Below are 24,564 nucleotides of genomic sequence, written 5' to 3' on the forward strand. Positions count from 1 at the left end.
ACGTAACTTCTGTGAAAGCTACCGTTACTGTTTCCTGTTACCGCTGGTAGAAGCAGACGCTTACCGCGCACCACGGCACGGCACCTCCGCCGCAGCGCTGCCCAGCGCCGTCACCACTACAACACCGCTCTCAGGGAGCAGACGGCCCACCTCGACGGCGGCCGGCCCCGCAGCGGGGCTCCTGAGGGGACCCCCCCGTTACCGGGGGGCTGCATACTGCTGCCCTTCCTGCGGCCAGAGAGCCGGCAAACAATGCCCCGCCCCACGCCGCCGCGGCCGCGCCGCCCCGCCCCACGCCGCCGCGGCCGCCCCGCCCCGCCCCGCCCCGCCCCGCGCCGCCGCGGCCGCCCCGTTCCCCTCAGCCCCGTCAGCGGAAGCGAGGAGCCGGTACCACGGCAGGTTCTGGGCAGGCGCCCGCCGCCGGCGCAGGCGCAGTGTGGCGGAGGGCGGGGACGGGGCAGCTGGGGAGGCGCCGCGATGGTGTACATCTCCAACGGTGAGGGGCGGCGAGCGGGCGGGCGGGAGAGAGGGGTCGCGCCTTTACCCCTCGGCGGGGGGCGGGTAGAGTCCGGGCAGCGAGCGAGGGGCGGCTGGGAGGGGTGGGGGTGGGCATCGGGCCTGCCCTGAGCGAGCAGCACGGCCCGGCCGCTGCCAAGTCAGCCCTGCATCCCGCGCCGAAGCCCGCTGCGCTTCCGAGCGGCGTTTAAGGGCTTGTAAGAGCCGAAGCGTGTTCTGCGTGCGGCGGGGGCGGGACGGAGGAGCAGCTTAACCACGTACAGGGAAACGGAGGCCGTAGTGGTGGTTGTGCGTCGGTTTACCCGGACGGACGCTGGGTCTGTTTGGTGGTGGCGATCCGGTTCCTTCGGGTCAGCACCCTGCAGGGAGTGGAACTCGCCACCGCTGCCCACAAAGTGCAGTTTCTGCACCCTGTCTGCGAACGCTGGACTGGCAGATGGGCCTTTCGGTACCGTTCTGTACAGCGTCACCCACTGAGCATCACCGCATGGTTTGTATCTCCATCCATTACAGGACAAGTTTTGGATAACCGGAGTCGGGCTCCTTGGCGTTTGTCATCTATAACAGATTTCTTCTGGTCGATAGCAGATTTTGTGGTTCTTTTGTAAGTAGAAACAAATGATTTTGATGAGCTTTATTTTAGATTTGTCACAGGTAGAAGGTACTCAGTAACACAACAATAAAAATGTTAGATTTACTCTTCAGCATTCCATACCTACTGTCCCCAAAACATATATGAAGGCTTTGCTATGACTGGGTGGCTTTGGTTATTAAGCACTATAGTATATTTAATAAAAAGTGTATGAAAAGTGCTGCTAACTTACTGGCAGTTCAAATGAGTTTTATTGCATTTCTTCAATTTTAATACTGCAAAAAGAAAAAGCTTATACATTTGTTAAATAGCTAGTTTCTAACAGCTGCTCGAGTAATTAAGATATTATTTGGAGAATTTCTACTGGTGACATTAGATTCTGGCTATCTAAAAATAATCAGACAGCAGTAATCACAAATTCATGGCCCCAAATAAAGCCAGTTATAAAACAAAAATTTATTTTGATGTATTCAACAGTTCTTCATTATTTCAGTTACAGGTTTATAGTTTATGCATTTCTTGCACTTTATTTACCAGAAGAATAGATTTTATAGTTTGAGCCTTACAGTAATTTGGAATTACTTCAGATTTTATCTTCGTATGTAGGAGAAAAGTTGCCAAGGTTTATTAAATAACAATAATCTTGAGAAGATAGACCGTTCATTCCCGAACACTACTTATTGTTTTACAGGCCATTTCTTATCTTGCAATCCAGAATCTCAGAAATTATATCTAGCAATCAATTCACCCGAGTCCTGGTTTATTTTTCAGTTTCCAGAGCATTCTTCAACCAGATTTGAGAAGAAGAGGCTACACATCTTCCTCCTATTCAAGACACAATGATGGAAGAGGGTATTTTTTCATATTTGCACTAGTTCTGATTTTTTTCCTATCTTAGAAAAATTATGTAATGTAGTCAGATTACAGTTGTGATTTGCATTGAATCAGGTCACATAAGACAATTAAAATGTTGTTTATCTGTGGTATTTTGTCTGCAACTCACTGATAACATAGCTTTGGATAGCTTGTAGTAACAGCATAGTCTAACTCTCACTGAAACAATTCTTCAAACCTGCCTCATAGACAGTGTGCACCTTTGTTGAAATTCTTCTGTTAGAGCTGCTTATACTCAGCATTTGATTTACATTAAATCAGTCATTTCATGTATTAGATTACCTACAGATAAAGGGAAACACTTTGTCATAGGGGTATCACTTCTATAAACATATAGTTACTGTGTTTCTTTGTTGTGAAGGGTTTGCCTGACTTCTTTGTAGGACTGTGTAAAAGCCTGTTAGCTGTAGCTTTCTCTTGTGAGACAGGAGTAATTACAACAGTTTGAATAAGAGAATTTTCATGAAAGTGGGGTTTTTTTTACAGCTTTCCACATGAAACCTAAACAACTTTTCCAGAGGCTCTAAATTCCTAATTACTATAATTTAGAGACAGTGTTATTATATTTCTAGCTTAACAGTTTAATGCCAATTGAATAGATGTTGGTTTCCTTGCTTTCTTGTCAGGCCTCCAGCACATCCTCGCCGTAGGATGGGTCGAATAAATCACTGGGGTGGAGGCCCCAGTCCACCACCAATGGCTGGAGGTGGATGAGGAAGGTAATTCCAAATCTGCTGTATCCTGCTTTGAACTTTTTTTTTTTTTATTAAATAACAATGATAATTGAAGGTCAAGGTAGAACGGAGCATTGTGTCCCCCTTTTGCAAAACTTACCAAAACAGGAAGAAAATCAAAATAGTTAGATACTTTCAGTAAAGGGGGAAGTGTTAAAAGGTTTTGGCTCAGAATTGCTGAGCTTCTACTTTTAATTGCATAGAAGTGGATATACAAAGTGTAGCAAAGATTTTTGAATATAGCTGATAAAATTATGTACAACTTATAATCTTTTTTGGCTGCTAATTGAAAGTCCTGTCCAGATCAGTAGTGACTGAAACTTTGTTTGCATTTCTAGTGGTTATCATATGACATGAGGTTCTTTTGTTTAAAGTACATACTTATCAATAGAAAAGAAGGAAAATAAAGTTGTTAAAAGACTATTAGCAAAACTTTTTTTTTTCCTGTTACAGTGATACAGCTATGCAAATCTTGAATTCTAGTGTAGCATAAAAATCAGAATTGCTTAAAAAGGAGGGCAAAAACCATTAAGAAAGCCAATCTTTAAGTTTCTTACAGCTGCCTCAACTTCAGTAAACAATCCTTCTTTTTCATGAATCGCTCACCGTTGTTACCATAACAAAAGTTACAAGAAAAAGAAACACATGCAGGTGGTTAATAGCTGTAAATCTTGTAGGAGAAAGTTCATATTCCAGAAACCACATGCACCAGTATTTCAGTTCCCTAGAGAAAGGATAAGCTTCTACGCATTTTCTTTTTAAATCTGGATGGATTGGTTTGGGTTTTTTTGACTAGACATGAGGCCAGCAAAGGCTGTGGGGAAGGCTTTTGGGTAATAATGGTGATATGTAATCTGCTCAGGAATAGAAGTTTGCAAGCATTTAGCATGTCCCATTTAGCTAAATTAGAAACAATTTTATTTTAAAATTTTTACTGACATGATTTTATCTCACAAAGAAAGGCCTTGTTATCTTTAAATGTACTGTAATTATCTTTTAGGTAAGCGACTGCTGAAGAGGCAGGCAAAAGCATACACATTTGCAAAATGAAGGGGAAGAAGAGTTTAGTGGTGGACCAAATGAGTTTGAATGTTGTGAATGTGTATGTCTAACTGGAAACTGTTCTGTGATATAAGCAGATTAATGAAGTTGTACTGGGAACTCCTTCAAGGATCCAGTGTAACTGAACCACAGTTTTGTTAAATACATGCTGACTGTCTAAAATCTTTGTACAGTTTCTGAACATTTTACTGTAGTTGTAAATTAATAAATAAATTATATTTGGCTTGTCACAAGGCTTTCTAATTTTTAGAAAAAAAAATCTGTCTGAAGTATAGGAATTCCTTTTCTGTTCAAATGAGGAAGAACATATTTATCTGATACAGAAACCTCAAGAGTCAAAGCAGTGCTTCCCAATGGGGTTTGTATTTACTGTTTTTGTCAGTACTAACATTCTGCACCTTGCTGTATTTTCATATTAATGATACTTTAAAACCACTTTTAAAATGCAACTTAAAAATTACTTTTACAACCCTTGCCTTCTACAAGCTCGCTTCCTTGAAGCCCATAATGGGTTTTATAACATGCGTGTTTTAGAAGCACCTCCTCAAACAGCTTCCTTCTCCATTACAAACTTTCTCAAATGTATAAACCTATTTGCTGTACAAATATTGGTAAGACTTTCTTCAGTAAAAGCAGGCTTTGTTTTTATTACATGGAGAAAAAGGTAGTGAACTCAAATACCAAGTGCTAACACAGAAGAGTTACTTTCTTTCAAACGGTAACTACCTCTTAACTAAGCCCAGTTCTGAATGGGAGTTTCTTCCTGTTGTTCCTGGGTTCAGCGGGGAGGGCTTCCTCCATTAGAGAGATTAGCTGCCAAGAATCCAGGCTAAATTATGTTCTACAAGGTACCACTGCAATTTTCTTACTCAAACCCCTCTAATAATCTTTTTAGGGGAAAATTGTAACATCCAACAACGTCCCTTGGTTAACACAACCACTAACAAACCGTAACTACTGATCAGCTGGTTTTTCCCAGCTAGTTAGCCTAAGATCACCCCCTCCGCTGGCTCCCACTCTCGCTACGCGTACCCAACACCAAGTCACTACCCGTTGAACTTGCTGTGTAACGGCGCCCTTCGCTCTAACAGACAGATCTTCCTCAGCCCCGCTCAGCCGTCGCACCTTCACGGCGGAGCTTCCCGCCCACGGGCCAGGCGCCTGCAGGTAGGTGGGCGGTCGCCAGCTCCTCGCAGGCGTCAGGCGTGCGGCCGCCGGGCTGCGGTGCTTCCACGGGCAAGGCCTCCTTCACCTGCTCGGAGGGCTGTGCTGTGTCGTGCTGTGCCGCCCCTCCTCCGGCCCGGCTGACAGCGCCCGGCAGCTGCTGTGTCGGACCGCCGCACGCCGAGCCGAGGCGACCCGGGCCCGGCGCCCGCCTCCCGCCGAGCCTCCCACGGTACCTGCCTGAGGGGCGGGGCGGCGCCGCGCGCGGGCCCGCCCGCTTCCGCCCCGCGCGAACGCCGGGCTCGGCGCCGCTCGGCCCTCGCAGGCGCGGCTTCCGCCCGGCGCCGCTGGCCCGGCGGGGAGCATGACCCAGGCGGAGAAGGGCGAGGCGGAGAACGGGAAGGACAAGGAGCGCGACCGGGAGCGCGAGCAGCGCGGCGTCAAGCGGCCCATCGTCCCCGCCGCCGTGCCCGAGTCCCTGCAGGAGGTGAGGCCCGGCCGGCCGGGGAGCGGAGCGGCGCGGGGCGGGGCTCCCTTCCGGGGGGCTGCGCTGGGGCGGGCCGGGCCCGGGCTCGGCCTTTTAAAGGCCTGGACGGGGGGAGGCGCCGGGGCAGCGGCTCACCCTCGGGCGCGTTGTGGTGCTTTCAGCAAATCCAGAGCAACTTCATCGTGGTGATCCACCCCGGCTCGACGACTCTGCGGCTCGGGAGGGCCACGGACACGCTGCCCGTGGGCATCCCGCACGTCATCGCGCGGCGGCACAAGCAGCAAGGGCAGGCGGCCTACAGGGACAGCTGGCTCCTCAGGGACGGCCTCAACGTGAGCTAGAGCGGATGCTGGCGCGACGCGGTTCTGTGGCGTAGTGCGCGTCTTCCCTGCACGCCTTACGTTTTTCCGGAGAAGAACGCGGATTTGCCCTTTTCATGTGCCGTGGGTGCCGGCCTTGCTGAAGCGCGCAGGCGGGCGCCAGTGCGTGTTAGGGGGTTTATCCCACTTGTTCGCAATGAACCAAATGTAGTGAACTGAGTGGTAGGGTCTGTACAGGTGCATTTCTCTGCTCTCTGGTCTGATACCACACACAGTGTTTGTGTTTATAGAATGGCAGCTGTAGAACTAGAATCGGACCGCTCCATTTGTAAATGCTTTTTTTTACAAGTTGGCTTGTAACTTGGATAGCGTAGCCAGTAATTTTAGTCTGGCCTGCTCAAAAAATACCTGTAGTGATCTTATTCATAGTTTGAATCTGTACAAAGAAACATTAATCAAATTAATGCCTTTAATATTCAACCTCACCTTTAAATATTGAAGATATATTTAAACATTTTTGCTCCTACTTAATATTTCTGTAGTTAAGAAGATAATGTCCTGAGCTCATCACTCTGGAGAAGTCCAGCAGCCACTACAATCAGTTAAATGACTCAAGTTGACTTAGACAAGCAGGGCTTGGGAACTCAAATGTAAAAAAGAGTTTCTTCAAAAATAAGTGTATGTGCATTTTACATTGTACAAACCTTCTGTCCTTTCTACAGTCTGTCTACTACAGTAATGATTTCATTGTTTAATAGTAGCTTCAGTATTACCAGCATAGAGACATGTACTTTGAAAGTAAGTATTTATGTTGTGTGTTTATGGGTTTTGTTTAGAAACCTGAAAGTACTGAGCAGAGACAAAATGGCCTTAAAATGGTGGACCAAGCAATATGGTCCAAAAAGATGTCAAATGGTGCAAGGCGTATACCAGTGTCACCTGATCAGGTAACTCATTCTTAAGATTTTATTAAAGTGTTCATTTGTGTAGTTGTCTGGTGTGATGCTATGTTTTAGCGGATGAGAACAGATATCCTTTGTACAGCAAATATGGATAGTGCTATTGTGTGCCCTAGCTCTGAAATGCTGTGAAAATGATGGTTTAAAATGGTTCTTCAGGGGCATGGGGGTGTTTCTTTTTTCTTTCATGAATAAAGTGACTGGTAAAATATTTATCAACAGTATTTGTTTTTATTACATTTCAGGCCAGGTTATACAACAGACAAATGCGGCCAGCTATTTTAGATCACAGCTCTGGGGCCAAGTGGACAAACACATCGAATCATCCTGAATTTTTGGTAGGAGAAGAGGTAAGATTAATTTTCCTGCTGAAATGAGGCTTAATATTATGTTTTAATGCGGCTATGCAATCAGTAGCAGTTTGCTATATGTTAGTATGTATGGAAAGGCATATAAATTTAGCCAAGCAATACATAAGACTCTTTACTATGAACTGAATATTTATTATTATTCAGCAAGATCAGACAGCTTCCCCCATTTGCCTAGCAAGTAGCCTGGATCCTTTGCTGCTATAGATCAGTGTTTCTGCAGGGACTAGCTAAGAACTCTGCCCATGTGGTATAATTCAGAGAAAAGGCAAGAAACTAATAAAAGCACCAGGACATGCAGTCACTGCTGAGTAATTAGGTATTCATGAGCTTCAAAGAGTCTTTAAATTATTTTAGTTACTAACTTGAGATAATGGAAAAATATACTGTTATGTCTGTGGATATGAAAAGTCAAACTGTTCACACCATGTATTTAATGTCTTTTTTTATTTTAACGCTTTATAATCAAGCCCTGTTAAAAAGAAATCCACTGTATTGCTGTCACATCGGTCTGAGTGCTGCTGTAGGTCTTGTATCTGCTTGTGAAATATTTTTCTAGTGTTTGTTATTAATGTTTTGGGAAAAGCAATGCATAGAACATAATTTCTTATTTTCAGGCACTGTATGTTAATCCACTAGATTCTTATAATATACATTGGCCTATTAGAAGAGGGCAGTTGAATCTTCACACAGGACCTGGTGGCTCCCTCACTGCAGTGTTAGCAGACCTTGAAGTTATATGGTCACATGCAATACAAAAATACCTGGAAATACCACTGAAAGACTTAAAGGTGAGCTGTCAACACATTAATGTGGGCTGTATCCAATTCTGCAAATGTTGCTATAAAGGAGAAGCAACCTGCTGTTACTGGTAGCCTCTTGCCAGTGGTTTTCTTAACGAATAAATTCTTTCTGCTGGTGAGCATGGTTCCTAAGACTTCATTTGGAATTTTGTCCCTGTCTTTAAGACGAAAATTGTTAATAGAACTTCTACCGAGGAGGTTTGGAAATCCCATTATAGAAATTTCACGGTCTTAGTCTAGGGTTGGGTTTTTTTGTGTTGACGAAAAAGGAGGCAACTGAGGAATGGTTGCCTAATACTTGCATAAATTTCTTCTCCTTGCAGAATAGGCTTTTTTCTCATATCTGATGTACTTTTAAACATTTTAGTGGCCTGTGAACTCTTAACTTGGTACTTACTCTGAACTCACTTTTCAAATTATTAAAAACCTTCCCCCTTTCCATAATTTTGCTTCTTTTAATAACTTGTGTATTATGCTTTCTTCCTTAGCATCAGGTATTCAAGGATGTAAAGAGAAACTTAATTTGAGAGCTGGCTTTAATTTACTGTTCTTATCTTCAGTACTACAGATGCATTTTACTAATTCCAGACATCTATAATAAACAACATGTGAAAGAACTGGTAAATATGATCCTAATGAAGATGGGCTTCTCAGGTAAAACCATACATAAGCAAGCACTTAATGATTAATAGTGTAAAGATATTTCTTTTCCTTTAAGGCATATTATTGCACATCAGTCCCAGTTTGGCTAGGACTAGCACCTTTCATGTTTTGCTATTCCCATAACTGTTGTCTCTATTAATAGGACAAAATGGTTGGTCTGGAGGCAGTATCTTTAAACTTGCAAAAAATAAGAACATTTGAATATAGGCATCCACCCCGCTCTTAGCTTTTCGCAGGAGTTTAAGGGCCTACCCAACAAAAAAAGCTGTAAATGCCCCCCAGCCCATCTTCATTAAATACACAGACATCCAGTGCAGAGTCAGGCTATTAGTAGATTTCTAAAGACATTAAGATGTCCTTTACATGTCAGCAACATGGCTCTAGAGCTTGGCATATATTGGATATATTTTTTTCTCATATTGCTAGGAATTGTTGTACACCAGGAGTCTGTCTGTGCTACCTTTGGAAGTGGTTTAAGCAGTGCATGTATAGTAGATGTGGGAGATCAGAAGACAAGTGTTTGCTGTGTAGAAGATGGCGTTTCCCATCGCAACACCAGGTATCTTTTAATAGGCAGAATTATTATAAGCATGTACTTAGCTGCTTACCAAAAACTTGACCTTAAAAACAAGAAAAACTTTTTACAGAGTTTTTTTACTGTGAGCTGCGTGACAGGGTCAGCATATTATAATATAAACCTTAAAGAATTCTGACATCTTTAAAAGAAAAAAACAGGTAGAATTGATAACTGTGCTCTGTAAACTATATGGAAGTTATGATCACAGTATGTCCAAAATGTTACTTGTGTTCCTGTGTATGCTACTGCAGAAGGCCGGTATTGCCACAAAGTAATAACATAACCTTTTTCTTCTTTGTGCTTTAGGCTGTGCCTTGCGTATGGAGGATCCGATGTGTCAAGGTGTTTTTATTGGCTTATGCAACGAGCAGGCTTCCCATACAGAGACTGTCAGTTAACTAGTAAGTTGGATTGCCTGCTGCTTCAGCACCTAAAGGAGACATTCTGTCATCTAGACCAGGTGAGAAAGGAAAATAGCATATTCTCCAAGTAATTTTTTTTTTTTTCCCTGCACAGAATGCTACTCTGGAGAACCGTTTTGTGAGTCTACAATTTATTGTGCGTGTAATATTTTACTCAGTAGAATACTGGCAAAAGCTGGAGAAGCTTTAGACTTGAAGCTTTTGTAATTTGCTTTATTTTTCTTCTAGTCAAAAGGAATCCCAACTCTTAGAAAGGTAGTTTCTTTGTCCTTATTACTCAAAGAAGCTGATAGTAGCTGTGCGTTTGCTGGTTTTCACTTTAATTTTGTAAGATCTGCCAGCAGGTCTCTTCTTTCTGCACAAACCCTCATATTTGAGGCTTAGTCATGTAGAAAGCTGTTTTGGCAGATCATGCTACAGGGAAAAGACTAAGCATTCAAGAACAGGTAAATGAAATTCATAGGCCGAAGAGTTTTGTTACTTTTTCTTGTTTCCTACAGTTTAAATAGATTATGCGGCTCATTGGAGAGATGTGAAAGATACAATTTTTTGTTCATATTGTTTTTGACCTTAGGATATTTCTGGATTGCAAGATCATGAGTTCCAAATTCGACATCCGGATTCTCCAGCTTTATTATACCAGTTCCGATTAGGGGATGAAAAGTTACAGGTGATTTTTTTTTTTAATTACAAGCATTATACTCAGCATTCACACTCAGTACCTCACTTTGTATCAGCCCAGTGCTACTAAGCCCACGTGATTTATGGATTGTTCTTAACATATGCTTGTGGATAGTTTTAAAGTTAATTACTGTATGTGTAAATGGGCCTAATGCAGCACTAATGAATGCACAAGACTCCCTAACTAGCTTTAGCCAGAATGGTTGTAGCGTCAACTAAGTATGATATTTATCCTTCAAGTGCAAGGAGTGAATGGGAATTCTGCGAGTTTTTCAGTTCACTGTTGAATTTTCTAACTTAGTAACAAACTGCATTTGAGCACTTATTTATCATACAATGCCAGAATCTGTAAAGAAACTTATATACATGTACAAGTGTATTTGTTTTTTTTAATTATACAAAGCTGAAGACACTTTAGCCTTTTACAAAACTATTTGGAAAAAAATTTATACTGAATTTTGAATTGTGAGTTTCTTTTTTTTTTTTTTTTATAGTAAAAGCCCAAACCAGAAAAACCATGTAGTAAAACCATGCCAAATATCTCATTCTTCAGGCTCCAATGGCTCTGTTTTATCCAGCAACTTTTGGAATTGTTGGACAAAAAATGACAACTTTGCAACACAGGTCACAAGGTGACCCTGAAGATCCTCATGATGAACATTATCTGGTAGCCACTCAGAGTAAGCAGGAGCAGGTGTGTGAATGCTTGTTTTATTTTTTCATTAAGCATTATTTAATTGGGGAATAAAATCGGGACTCATTAGCTCATCTCAGAAACCAAAGTTTGTGACCTGAGTCAAAAGCATTAAAGAATAAATTTGGAGTAAGGAATTACGGATGTCTAGACAAGTCTTTAATTGCAACTGTGTATCTTCAGAGTCTGAGGGCTTCATATAAATCTGATAGAGTTCAAGATAAAACCCTTAACTTTGAAAGTGGGGATTAAAATTATATAAGGTAATAATGCAATGCTTAACCTTTCAGTGCAAAAAGGTGAAGAGAAGTACAATGGTGCTTAGTTAAGTCTCTGTTGTTCTGTAACCTGCTGAAGATCTTTTTGCATTTTCATAGTCCAACTTCTTTTCTCATTTTTAAGTCTGCAAAAGCTACAGCTGATAGAAAATCTATGTCGAAGCCTGGTGCGTTTGAGGGAGACTTGAGAGGCCAAGCCTCAGACATCTCAGAGAGGATCTACCCACAAGAAGTGGAACTGGGATCTTCCCAGAGTGATTGTATGATATCTGGAAATGATTCAGAGGAGCCTTTAAGTGCACACATGTCCAGGAAAACAGCTATTACTCAGTTTGAAGGCAAAGCCTTGGGCCTTGACAAAGCTATTCTTCATAGTATTGACTGCTGTGGTAAGAATTACATTTGTACAATTCCATAAAAATATACATGGTAATGCCTGTATTTTACCAAAATAATGTGTATGTCCCTAAGTTTTATCATCTCTAGAGTGGCTACGCTGTTCCTTGTACTTGCATCTTTGTTGAGGTTTCTTGAGCTAGATGTTTGGAATCTCCAGGGAGTAGAAAAAGAATTTTAAAAGCACTTAACCAGTTTCTATCTGGTTTGACCTGCACTAAATTTTTTATAATACAAGTACAAGCCGTATTAGCTTTAAGAAACAGCTATATTTCTGTATGTCCATTCGTTCCAGCATCTGATGATACAAAAAAGAAGATGTACAGCTCCATCTTAGTAGTGGGAGGGGGCCTTATGTTTCATAAAGCTCAAGAGTTTCTTCAACACCGAATTCTCAACAAAATGCCACCTTCTTTCAGAAGAGTTGTTGAAAATGTTGAAGTCATCACAAGACCTAAGGTATACTGTTAACTGATAGCTAAATGATCAACAAGCTACGATTGGTTGAAATCTTTGAAAGTTTACAAAACCAGACTCTTTCAAACCCACAGATTAGCTGAATATCTGAGGGGATTTAGGAGAGCTTTCAGCTCATGACATAGTACTCGCCAATTACAGGCAGGAAGTTAGAGGTACAGCAAGCGTGTTACTACTATTGATCAGTGAAGTGTTGATTAGCTAAAGGCTATATTCTTAAAGAAGCAGTTACTACTGGCCTGTGAAGTTAACCTGTCTGCGCAGCAAGAAATTATGTTAGGGTTTTTTATTATTATTAAGGTAAAAAAGTATGGCATTAAAAGAGCAATTTTGATTTGGCATTAATCAGGCAAAATATTTAAAACGAAAACTTAGGTATATCAGAACCTCCATAGCGGAAGGCAGGATGTTCATGACATGCCTAGAAGGCATCTTAAAAAAAGTGAATTCTCAGAACTTCTTAAATATTCTTTCCATACTTTTATCTCACTATTTTTTTCTGAATAATTTTGAAAAATTTATTTTCTTCTCCCCTCCCTTCCAAGATTGTAAGTGGTGAATACTGTTGGAAAAATTGGGATACAACTTTTGAGACTATGCAAAATTAGACCAGTGATTGTGTACAATCTGTGTTTTGAATTTAGGATATGGATCCCCGCTTAATTGCATGGAAAGGAGGTGCAGTTTTAGCCTGTCTTGATACAACTCAGGAGCTATGGATATATCAGCGAGAATGGCAGCGTTTTGGTGTCAGAATGTTACGAGAGCGAGCTGCATTTGTATGGTAATGGATATGTTTACAGTGGAACCTGATTAACTGAGGATTCCTTTCCCCAAATGCCCCTTTTTTCCAGTGCAGATATATTGATCTTCTGCTGATAATTTTGTATGTTATTAAAATTAACTTCAGCTGAGATTTTTCCAAAAGTCTTCCTGAATGCACATTAATTCAGCGTTGCTATACTACTTCTTTTGAGTTGTATGCATTGAATTTTGTGTACAAAGCATTGCAGTCATCTCAAAATTTGCTACATTTATATTATACAGGTTACATATATTAAAATTGCACAATATGGGAATTTGAGGTATAAAATACTGATGTGGCAGATGTTAAGCCAAGATTCATTCCAGATACGTGTGCGCAGGAGCAATAGCTGAAGAGTGCAGGCTGTTGGTTTAATGTGTTATTCTGATTCCTACTCTTAATGTTACTAGGAGATTAAATTGTTATACAAGCGATCATTATGGAAAAAGTGAAATAGAGAACCTAAACTACAGTTGCCATTGGTATTTTGCTTATATAATAAACTATCCAGTGGAAAGACTTACAAATTCGGAAGTGGAGTATTTTTTTTCTTACCTGTTATCATCAGAAGCTCTTGTTAGCTTCTCATTATCCATGGTAGTTACCCACTATTTTCCCTGTTTAAAAAAAAAAAAAAAAAAAAATCATTATAATACACCCAAAAGAACTAGATGAATTTTTATATAGCCAGTGCCAACTTCAATCCAGTGGTACAGGCACCTGGGCTTTGTCTCCTAACAAATAATCCTTACGTACAGAAGTGCTCTTTTTGTTGGGTTTTGTCTTCTGTAATGAAGGGTATAATCTTATCTGAAAGTATTTTACTGCAGGCTGTGGCTACATTCCTGTATTTTATTTAAGACAAGGACCTTTGGGCTCTCTCATATTGAAGACTGCATACAACACTTCAAATTTTACTCTGGCAGGTTTAGATATCATTGCTGGGTTTGTTTTTTTGGGGGGAGAAGGGAGCGTTCCCTTCCAGAAAATGGTCCAGAATTCCTGTTCTAGAATAAATGTATTTTTTTTTAAACTCGCATGATTGTGATATAGAAAAGAAAGTACATATGTACAAAGATTTGGTTTGGATTTGTTGATCTACAGCAACCACTTCACAACTTCACGTCAGTGGGTGCTGACACTTGGACACACTGAAGGGTGAGGTAAATTACTCCACTATAAAAGCTACATTATTCTCACAACACCATATTAAACAAGCTGTAAATGCACACTGTAACTCAACAAAGTAACAGAATCACAAAACCAGCTTTTAAGTCATGTAGGAAAACCCATGCACCTTAATGGGGTTCCCATCAGTTAACTTCACAAACTCTACGCAGAGGAGAGCAGTACTTCTAAATTACTTGATAGACTGTGTTATGGTATTTTCACAACCAATTACTTCTGATTCTTTTATTTGATCACAATTTTCTTATAAAATTTCATTTCTTGTTATGGAAGTCACATCTTAGTTTGCCACAACTTAGAAATTTTTTGTTCAGGATTTATTTCAAATAAGTAAGCTTGTACTAAATCTGGCCCAGTAGCTACAGCGCCCTAATGTTTGTTCAGCTATTGATACTTTTGCCTTCAGTTTTGTAGGACTAGAGCTCAATATCCTGACACCTGTTAATTTCTGATTTCTTGCCGTGCACCTCATTGCATGAAACGGAAGTCTCTGCAGAAGTTCTCGATGTCTTTCACAAGATAGTATTTTGGACAGAGGTTCAGAACACTTGGTCAAGTGTCTTGTGAACTCAACCTCATTGGAACAAACAACTGTGTATTTTTGTACAGAGGACTGATTTGTGATGTCACTGCAGAAGAGGTTAACTGCAAGAGTGAACGTATTTTCCATGTTATTGTAGTTTCCTATGCTTCCAGAAACATCACGTGCAGCAGTGGTAGTGTTTGAACTGAGGAAAATCACCGTATCTGCCGCTGGTTCTTGAGCAGCAAGCCGCTGTACAGGACCTTTTTCAGCAATTCTTTTCTCCCACGTGTCTGGCAGCCCTCATGCAAGAGTTCAGCAAAAGAAAGGACACTGTGATGAAAACACACTTCTGGATATATAACCATTACTTTTAATACGTAGTTGTAGCTGCACCTGATGGAAGAATTGCCTCCTAAATTAATCTGTTTAACAAAAAAGACACTATATACTCTCTTAAAATATCAGTATTTATAGAAACAATGTAAATAGAATTTGAATGGCATTCTGATTTGTTACGGAGGGGTTGACTGTGCCTCATTTTTTGCTAGAAAAAATTACATTTGTATAAAAGTATGAAAAGCAAAAACAGTGAACTGATATTAGAATTCAGAGCTCAGAATCCCATCTTCATGATTAAATAGATCCAGCTTAGACAATTTATCTGTACTTCATCTCTCCAGGAATGTTGAAAATAATTTAGCAAAACAGTGTTCAGTAGCTAGAACAGTTTAAGGTCTACACCAAGGGAGCAGCCTTGCATTACAGACTGATGAGAAGAGAGCAGGAGAGGCACAGTACTTTATCTGTTAGTCATTCTGCAAAACTAATACTGTGAAAAAAAGTGCTAAGGAAACAAAAATTAAACTGCAAAATGCTCATGTGACTGCAGCTGACGTTTGTTAAAGAGGAAAGGGCTAACCAAAAACTATCTGCACTTCAGGTGATTCACTGTTCTTACAAGTGTTTAAGAGATTATATATTTACTCCTCATTTAGGAAAAAAAACAGTGGAAGCAAAAAGGCTAGGCCTGCATTGGCAAGTAGTGGTAGAATGGCAGAGACTACAGCGCAGAACAGGTCAGCCAAGGAACAGACTTCTGCATTAAGTATTTCAGGGGGGTTCCTGCAGCCTAGCTCTAGTCCAGGCCTGTGGCCTGCATATCCATTAGCAGTCAGACTATGTTAGATTCGTTAGGGCACATCTTCCAGTTTAATTCCACCTGAGACAATCATGGCTGCCCTCCTCAACCACCCTGCACTACAAACCAAACCACGGTGGGGCCAGCGTGTGATTCCCTTCAAAAGTGCAATACTGGTTTAAACTAAAACATTAATGTAGACACATCTGGAGTTTCCTAAACAAACTTGAAAAGTATCTGTGACAATGATACATAAAAGATAGTGTCTTTCATATGATCTATCTCACCTAAAAAAGGATGCTTGCAGCAAAAATCAGAGAACAGGAATTGCAGAAATACTAAAGTTCAAAAAAGTGAGAACTCTTACCTCGCTTTGTGATGACTCAAACTACTGCAGCAATAATACAAGTAGAGCAACAAAGAGGAAACGCAAACCTTCCAGCTGAATTGATTGTGAGGATCTCTAAAAGAGAAGGAACAATCACTTTGAAACACGTCTTGTACAGCTGAAAAAGCTGTCTTCAGTTAATGAATTATTGAAATGAGCATTTCCAATGTCTATCTATGGAAGAGAAATTGTACTAAAAGGTAATGCAAAAGGATTAATAATCACATTGAGAACTACGGAAGTGTTGACTAAGTTACTTAATTTTCTTCCCTGCTTTGAAAGAAACAAAACATACCAGTTTGAATCTGCTCTCTCCAAGTTCCTCCTATGTTTCTGGAATGTAGCTCCTCCTGCAGCCTGACATCTCATCAGTCGTTCTCTCTTCCCTTTTGTTTAGAGTTCTACTCTAAACAGTAGTAACAAAATAACTAATTCCTGAACTGCAGCATCACAGTATTAAGCATAAAACTTCAACTTTGAAGAAGATGAAAGGCAAAATGTACATAAAGTCATCTAAGACTAAAGTCATCTGCTTTTAACAGGATTTTGACAATTTAAATATCTGTGTACCAAAACATTTATTTTCCCAGATTTTTGCAAAAAATCTGCTGAATATAAATAATACATAATGCAACAGAAAACATTGAGCAGTTTCTGTTTAGTTTGCATTGAATATTGACTCAAGAATTATAAATACTCAATTAACCATTGCTTTCATCTTCATGCAGTTTGTTAGGTTTTCTGCAGGCCTTGGGCAGTCATACTCACACTTAGCAATGTAAGGAATTATCTGGGGGAAAAAAGAGTAGAATAATTCCAACACACAGTTAAATGGGATTTCTGCACAGATTAATTCCTTTCATGCGTTTCATTCTGTGCTATGGTTATGGCTCCTGACAGGACTGTGTTTCCTAAAACTGTTACTGGATTTTCCTGCAAGAGTATCCTTACGACTAATACAAATAACAAAAATTAAGAGAGATTCATGAGATAAGTAAGAATTTGAGACAATTCAGTGTAAACATATCAAGTATGTTTGCTTTAAGCTTTATAGCACAGGGACACTCTACAGAATAATAAAGACTTAAATTACCACCAGGAGAAGAGGCTCGTTATCTACCAATTCATAATAAAAAACAAATTAATAAGAAAAAAATTAAGTGATGTACATGTTTGTGTCTTGTTTGCTAACCAGAAATAGTACACGTCTTCACATCTGTTAACTATAAAAAAGCAAATACCCTTTTCACTGAAAACAAATCAAAAATGTTACTTAACTCTACAAAAATATCAGTGCTCTCATCACTACCTGGTATCCTCACAGAAATTCTAGTTTCCTTTAATCATGAAATGAAATCCTGAAGAAGCGTGTGGGAGAGAAAAAAATGTCATTTATCATAAAAGGAGTCATTACTAAGTTAAATCACTTAATATTTAATTGCATTTCAAATTGCACTTAATAGGCTTTAAAACTGTTATATATTCTTAATGTCACCATTATAGATAGTGCATATATTTCTGTATAAATCCACTACTCTAATGTAACAAAATAGGGTGAATATCTTAGTAGCAATTACAAGCAAAGTGTGTTTCATTTTAGTTAAGCCTAGTTAACTAGTTACTATATATTTTCTTACATTTTCATGTTCATTGCTTACTCTCACTCTGAACAAAATAATATTGCTTAAGAACATCCTTTAAAAATAAAGAATATTATCTCAAAAATAAAATAACATACTGTAACAGCGGAGCAGAGCTCTTCTGAAAGCAACCACAGTTCTTCTAGACCATCTCCTCAGTGTTTGCTGGCCAGCTCTGCTGATTCCTGATTCAATTTCACTGGAAGCGTATGCCTCCTGCTGTGTTAATACAGAACAAGAACTTAGAGAACTATGCTTTCAATTTATTATGATTTAACAGAAAATTACCTTTACTTACATGTTTTTTCTTCAAGAAGTACTTCATACTTTTGACACACATAAAACAGTATTAAATATTCAAGCCCAAAACTGCTGCTTGTAAAATTCACTTCTAATTCTATCTCCATTTCACAAATGGTTCTATTTGGATTCCACAAATTTCCTGTGGGCTGACAAGATTTCAGTTTGAAATTTTTAATAACTATGTAAGTGATGAAATGGATTTCTGCTATAACTGTGCTTGTGACAGGCACCATACACCCTGCAGGTGGCACCTTATGACCTAAAAGTGTTTGTGCTTTTGAAGGAGCAAGTCAGAACCCTGCATTACAATAGGGACCGCCCTGGAGTTGTTTGAATTCATGCACTGTTGCTTGAAAGTGTATGTGGTAAAAATATCTAGCCCATTAAACCTCCAACAGATTTAGTACTTAGTGTTAACCCCACATCTGCATGCTCAAATCTCCACGGAATTTGTGTAGTCTACTAAGGGTACATTTGTTCATGTCATAGTGGACCAACCAGTAACTAGACTAGACTAAATTAATAATTTCAGAGAAACCAAGAAAACTTCTCAATCTCATATTCATGGATTAAAATATGGCAATGTTTTCAAAATTAAATGGTAGAGAAATCTTAAAATTCCCATTTTAAGGCCATGAGTATGATATAGGGAAAGATGCAGAGGTAAATCTTAGACCCTATTCAATATTCAGGCAAAGATGATATTGTGAAACACTTTTGAAGAGTTATTTTTACCCCTTCAGTATGATGTTTACATGTGTAGATAGCACTTACCCATTTTGGTACAACTTCTGCTCTATTTCATTACATTACAGCCTGTGAATTTAAATGAACTTATAAAATTTTAGCAAATGCATGATCTGCGAGAATTTTCACTAAAGTCTATTAAAATATGCATAAATCAATCCCCAAGTACAATATATTTTAGAAAGGATAATTCAAAATAGGTACTGGCCTATGTAGGTCCTGCTCTGTGAACAGTGTTTTTGTCTTATTTTCTATCACCATCTCCTCAAACACACGCACGCACTCACACTAAACATGCTCCACTTACATAATCTTCATAGACATCTGCCTAAAATGCAATAGTGATAACTAGGCATTAAGAATCCCAGTGGTCTTTCTTGTGGCTACAAAACTTGTTTACCAGTAAATATTTTACTGCAGATTAAAATAAACCAAAATAAAAGCATCCTATTATCATGCTGCTCTGCATATTCTCTATCTCCCAACAATACAAGACAAAACAAGAAAGCAAGTAAACAGGTATGACCTATTTCAAACTACAGTTAATTCAACCCCATCTAGTTGGGGAATGTCCCCTGTATGGAAGCGTACTGTGTACACAACAGCAATGCCTCGATCCTGACCCGAGAAGTCAAATCTTGAAGGGAGGTATATTATTAAGGAGGACACCCACTCCTCTGGTGGACAGGTGTCCTGGAGAACAAGCACCGAGTTCTGTTTTCGTGTGGAGACAGAGATCGCCAGTTCTACAGTCATCGAGCAAAATGACCATAACAACATGTTCTTCTTTAAAGGACTTCTAAACTTACAGGCTGCCCTAAAATTTTATAATAATAATAATATTGCTGATTAATGTTTATTTAAAATGACATTGAAAAACTGCCTAGCTAAAAGTGTAAATTCTTTTAAAATTGACAGCAGAATAATTTTTTTTTTTCCTTTGAAAAACAATATCCATTTCTCTGTTGCTGAAATATAAGTGGCAGGCAAATACAGAAACAAAACAAGCATGGGAAAAAAAACCCAAACCACTGCTAAAGAGCTGGCTGCACCTGAGTTCTCAGCTTTGATGACTGGGGTACCAGACACATTTCAGAACACATTAGAAACAGAAGCCATTTCTGGCCTTCTTAAGCAAATCTGTGTAAAAACATGGATGGAAAAAAAACAGTAGTATCATTAAGCAGAGAATGCTTGGTAAATTACCTGGTGTAGCCAGCAAAATGGATTTTCATGGAAAATCCTTTCTTATATTTGCTGGGGGTAGATTGTAAGCACAGATAAAATACTTTGTTTCCAGTTCTACAGGGAATCCAATATAATGGAACTACCACTAAAATAAAATGAAGAAAAGTTCACTTCAAGGACTTAATACAAAAACAGATATATACAATTCTAATGGGACCAGGTTTAACAGAGGAATTTATATAGATTAGTAACCGCTAACAGTTACTTTAAGTGTACTTAACAAGGACAAGAATAGATTTCTAGAAGAGAATTCCTCAGAGACAGCAACAGGATATTGAGTGTCAATTTCATTATTCTGTATATACACACCTATAGCTTGCAGCCAATATGAAATAATTAAAATTTTAGCCCATAATGAAGGAGGGTTGTCCCCTAACACACCACCCCCTATCCCAGATAGTCCAATAACAGATCGTATATTTTTGGCTTGTGTTACCCTGGCTCTAAGCATCCATTTGAGAACAGATGGAGAGATTAAGTTATGGAAAAGAAATGGGCTAATTTTCCCATAGCTTTGTTCTCAGTCTCCCAAAACATAAGGCTCAAGCCCGTCTTTCACTAAACATCTGAAAGAAGTATAAAACTACTATTTTTTTTTCTCACATCCCTTCTTACTACCATAGCAGAGGGAAAATTTTTACTCTATACTTCTAAATGTCACTTCCCTATTCCCTAGCTCCTTCTCCCGGAACTAAATTAAGCGAACAATATTTTTAAGTAGTTGTTTTCTTACTCTTCAATTAGCAACTGCCACTTGTCTTTGAAACGTTTCTGTATAATTGCATTGAATACACTGAAAACATTCAACAATTCCTTTGCTGGTTACACAAATCTTTTTGGCTGTCAGTTCTTTGATGCTGGCTAGAAGTAAAGATGACATTTGCTGATCAATAAAAAATGCAAGTTGTTTCACCTCATAGGATATTAAGCACAGAAAGCTTGTGTGACAATAGTTTCTCTGAATAAAATATAGCAGTTTTTAAATTTGCCATGTACGTGATCCTTTGGCCTGTTTACAGAACTAACACCAGAGATTGTAACACATTTCTCTGTTTTATTCAGTTCATGCCATTCTCATCACTCTAAAGCAAAAAAAGTCCAAGTTATTAAAGCACAAAACATCTAGGTAATACTCTCATTTTCCGCTCTCCACTCAGTCACGGGTATGCTTCCATTGTGTCTTTGGACATGTGCCTGTCTTTGCAGGTCTAATAAAAATGATTTTCAGTCTTTTCATTGCAGAACTAAGAACAACTCACTGCAGGCAGAAAATCCTATATAAAATATCTTATATTCTAACAAGTGTGGTCCCAGCTCTGGGAACCAGAATTCATAATTCTGCAGGAGAAAAGTGGATCCTGAAGTTTTACAGGTTATTATAATTTCTCACCCTCTCCGTGTCCACAGGATATAAGTTGCCTTTATGTCCCCTGCATGCCGCAAATAACACCTACCTTTTCTTTTGTGAGAATATCAGTAAGATACTCTCCTCCCTAGACTCCAAACATTTTTTCCCAGCTTGTATTTAGCTTTGACACCCACTGCTTGTGTTTCTAACATAAAGAAAGGTTTAATGCGCAAAAGTTTGACTATTATTTCTCAACACAGTACTTTTGCCTACAAGCCCTGTCCTGTCCATGCTTCCCAATGGCATAGTGTCTTGTGTATTTATGACTGCAGCCATATCATAAAAAAATCAAAAGCTTTACTGAACATGTATTTGCTCCTTAGAAGTGTCAAGTGCATTCACTGCAACAATGCACCCAGAACCACAAAGTCAGTTAATAGACTGGAGAACTCTATTGATCTGGAAGCATGTAGGTTTATATGAACCAATCTCTTCAGGAAAATTACCTGTCTTAAACCTTGATGGTTAAACTGAAAGGTGGTAGGATACCTTCTGTTTGCTCATGCCACGCTTCTGGCATTACCCCCAGCAGTTCATTTTCTTATTCTCCTTAGGATCCCCACCAGCCTCTCTGACAACAAACTTACCATCTGTGCTGAGGCTCCAACTTACGTTCATGAAACAGGACTGAAATTGTGTTTCAGCTTCTTCTTCAGCTGATGCAGCACTGAGATTATGAAGATCTGCTGGTGCAATGCTGCACCACTTTCTCAGCTCACGAGCAGAACCTTGTGAAGAAATGTAGTCAGGAATTAAAATACGCTGATCATAGCTAGCATATCCCCACCTGTCCATCAGTCTCTGGATTGCATGTTTACCTGGTGTTGGGCGGAAAAATAAAGAAAGGAAAAAAAATAATCACACTTTGAATTTTGAACTTCAGTATGAGTTTATGAATAACGAAGCCAATCTTCTCCCATGTACCCAGAAAAATCGCTCTAGGAACCACAGAATGAAGAACCTGATGTTTACTCCTTTCTTGTTTAGCTAGACAAAAACTATTTGTCTCAAGCTGCACTGACTGATAAAAATATAATGAGATATGACATAAGCAGATAAAGTCATAATACTAGCATAAGACTGTAGATCACGTTTGTGGGATGTTTTCTGTACCAGTATACACATGTGTCTCTTGTAATAAATGTATACATATAAAATTTGTTCTCAAACCGGCTGATGGAGAAAGAGGAGAAGCCCTGCGATGAATGGGTTAACTTTGTTCATGAAATCGCATGTGAATGTTGGAGTTTCTTTGTAACTTAAGCTGGAGCCGCAGACATCCGGAGGAGTAAGCAAAGTAAGCAACCATTTGCTGAAAGGAGATGGCCCATCTGCTGATAAGCAAAGCAATGACTTAGGGGATGAATGAGCAGACAGCAGGGCGCCTGAGAAAGACTTCGGCCTTCATCCCAACGACCACCGAGAGGCAGACAACGACCATCTGGCAGTTAGTTGCGCAAGCGCGAACACAACGCAGAGAATACCAGAAGTCACGTATGCAGGAAATGGGAACTCTATAAAAAGAGGGGTTGCATCTGTTATTGGTGCGGACCGTTGGCGGAGCAGGAGGCTCCCCGGCCGCTCAGCGCTGTTTTGCCTGCTTCATCGCTTGCTTAAATAAATTCTATTGCTAATAACTTCAAAATTGATTAATTAACAATTGGCTCTTAAATTTGAAATCATCACGGGAGGTGAGCTTCTATAACATCTCTCATTAGAAGCAAGGTGAAAACATTTCTGGTAAAAGAAACTAAGCCGTACTTTTAAAAAGTATGCAAAACACATACTTTGCAAAATGCGGTAGTCCTGGGACTCAAACTATTCCTGTGTCTCTGGCAACTCAATGGGCTGAAACAAACTGTCAGAATTCCAGCGCTCCTTCAGATGGGCCATAAGTTACACAACAAACACAGAACTCATCCTCTGCGGCAGAACTGAGCAACAGCCCTTACCCTAACAGATTGTCAGAGAGAAGTTGGAAGCAGCTAGAAACCTGTCTGAGAAGGGAGGTAAGTACCTGGAGCATTGAGATGCGGAAGACAAATTCAGCTGGAATCTGTTTGATCAGGGAGACAGTAAGAAAGAGAAAGAAAATGTAAAGAAGGACATTGCATCAGAAGTTCTAGATATGTAAAGAAAGTATGCCACTTTTAGTTTGTTTAAGCAATCACAGATTGGAAATTTTTTAAAAACTTTGTATTTGTACCTACCTGTTTCTAAGCCACCCACAACAGACTGTAAGAAAGAAAAATAAAAATTTTTGTTTAAAATGCACAAATTGAGCAGTCATATCCACTTACAGACAGTATTCTCTGTGAATCTGAAGACAAAAATCACACTTTCAGTTTCCTCTGTTTACAGGTATCCCCTTGAGCTATTAAAACACGCATGACAAAATAGATTTTCTTTTTGTTTTGCACATCTGGTGGGATTTTTGTGTCTAATTAGTTTTACTATCTTCTTATATGGCCTATTTCTTCTTGCAGCAAACACACATAACAATGGAAAAGAAAAATCCATAGTGTTTAATGTTTGTGTTGTTGGGGGGGGGATATGGAGAGGTTTTTTGCTAAAGGCACAATAACTTAGTTTTTTCTCAGAAAATGACATTAAATAATTGTTAAATTAATTTCCAGAAAATTCTGGAGCTAGAAGTATATGAGTGGGCTCACAGATAACTAATGAACAAGGGAAGAACAAAGTAACAAGAGCACTACAAACAGCATGATCATCCATAGTCATCACTCAGCAGTTACATAGCTTCTGGATAGCTTTTTTTTTTTTTTTTTAAATGGTGCTTAGGGGCTTCAGCACAGAACTTAAAAGAATAAAGGCAGATCTAGCTTCTTATTCAAACCCTTGAGACTGCAAATAAGGTGGACACCTTGCAAAACAGACTATTAATTTATTTTATATTTGTGTGGTAAATACTATTAAGTAAGTACTTATCAGAAAAAACTATCTGGACCATAAGGACAGACTGCAAGAAAAGGAAGAATATATCAAAACTTCTGGGCATCTTGCACACTAAGGGATCTTTTCCTGTAATAGGTAGGAGCTATTGCTTTGGCTCTATGCTACCATCC

The 24,564-nt window shown here is 39.5% G+C and overlaps 3 protein-coding genes across 5 annotated transcripts; 2 read left to right on the top strand and 1 right to left on the bottom strand.

Moving 5' to 3' along the window:
- The first annotated feature begins 396 nt into the window (after nucleotides 1-396).
- SELENOK (selenoprotein K) lies at nucleotides 397-2,725 on the top strand. Its single transcript, XM_075432483.1, has 4 exons — nucleotides 397-496; nucleotides 1,030-1,120; nucleotides 1,880-1,960; nucleotides 2,629-2,725. The coding sequence occupies exons 1-4, from the start codon at nucleotides 478-480 to the stop codon at nucleotides 2,723-2,725; spliced, it is 288 nt and encodes a 95-aa protein (XP_075288598.1). The 5' UTR covers nucleotides 397-477.
- A 2,515-nt stretch (nucleotides 2,726-5,240) lies between these two features.
- Nucleotides 5,241-13,419, top strand: ACTR8 (actin related protein 8). Of its 3 annotated transcripts, XM_075432479.1 has the most exons (13): nucleotides 5,241-5,449; nucleotides 5,611-5,781; nucleotides 6,606-6,716; nucleotides 6,974-7,078; nucleotides 7,714-7,887; nucleotides 8,460-8,553; nucleotides 8,989-9,121; nucleotides 9,446-9,599; nucleotides 10,136-10,231; nucleotides 10,796-10,936; nucleotides 11,339-11,603; nucleotides 11,906-12,069; nucleotides 12,732-13,419. In XM_075432479.1, the coding sequence occupies exons 1-13, from the start codon at nucleotides 5,327-5,329 to the stop codon at nucleotides 12,873-12,875; spliced, it is 1,875 nt and encodes a 624-aa protein (XP_075288594.1). In that variant the 5' UTR covers nucleotides 5,241-5,326; the 3' UTR covers nucleotides 12,876-13,419. The 3 variants fall into 3 exon arrangements, with proteins under 3 accessions (XP_075288594.1, XP_075288596.1, XP_075288595.1); XM_075432481.1 differs by lacking the exons at nucleotides 5,241-5,449; nucleotides 5,611-5,781 and adding an exon at nucleotides 5,834-5,931; XM_075432480.1 differs by lacking the exons at nucleotides 5,241-5,449; nucleotides 5,611-5,781 and adding an exon at nucleotides 5,977-6,447.
- A 1,129-nt stretch (nucleotides 13,420-14,548) lies between these two features.
- On the bottom strand, nucleotides 14,549-22,273 carry IL17RB (interleukin 17 receptor B). The gene is given in 6 exon segments (XM_075432449.1): nucleotides 14,549-14,647; nucleotides 14,649-14,905; nucleotides 18,071-18,221; nucleotides 20,060-20,149; nucleotides 20,825-20,931; nucleotides 22,066-22,273. Coding segments are annotated over 6 exon segments (912 nt in total).
- Between the last annotated feature and the right edge of the window lie 2,291 nt (nucleotides 22,274-24,564).

This window comes from Opisthocomus hoazin, chromosome 11 (genome assembly GCF_030867145.1).
Source record: "Opisthocomus hoazin isolate bOpiHoa1 chromosome 11, bOpiHoa1.hap1, whole genome shotgun sequence".
Lineage (NCBI taxonomy): Eukaryota > Metazoa > Chordata > Aves > Opisthocomiformes > Opisthocomidae > Opisthocomus > Opisthocomus hoazin.

Bases quoted from the DNA above. Each gene is read 5' to 3' on its own strand.
- ACTR8 (XM_075432479.1), top strand. From the start codon at position 5,327: ATGACCCAGGCGGAGAAGGGCGAGGCGGAGAACGGGAAGGACAAGGAG. The intron at 9,122-9,445 runs GTATCTTTTAAT...TTTGTGCTTTAG, and splicing joins GTTTCCCATCGCAACACCAG to GCTGTGCCTTGCGTATGGAG. The intron at 10,232-10,795 runs GTGATTTTTTTT...CTCATTCTTCAG, and splicing joins TAGGGGATGAAAAGTTACAG to GCTCCAATGGCTCTGTTTTA.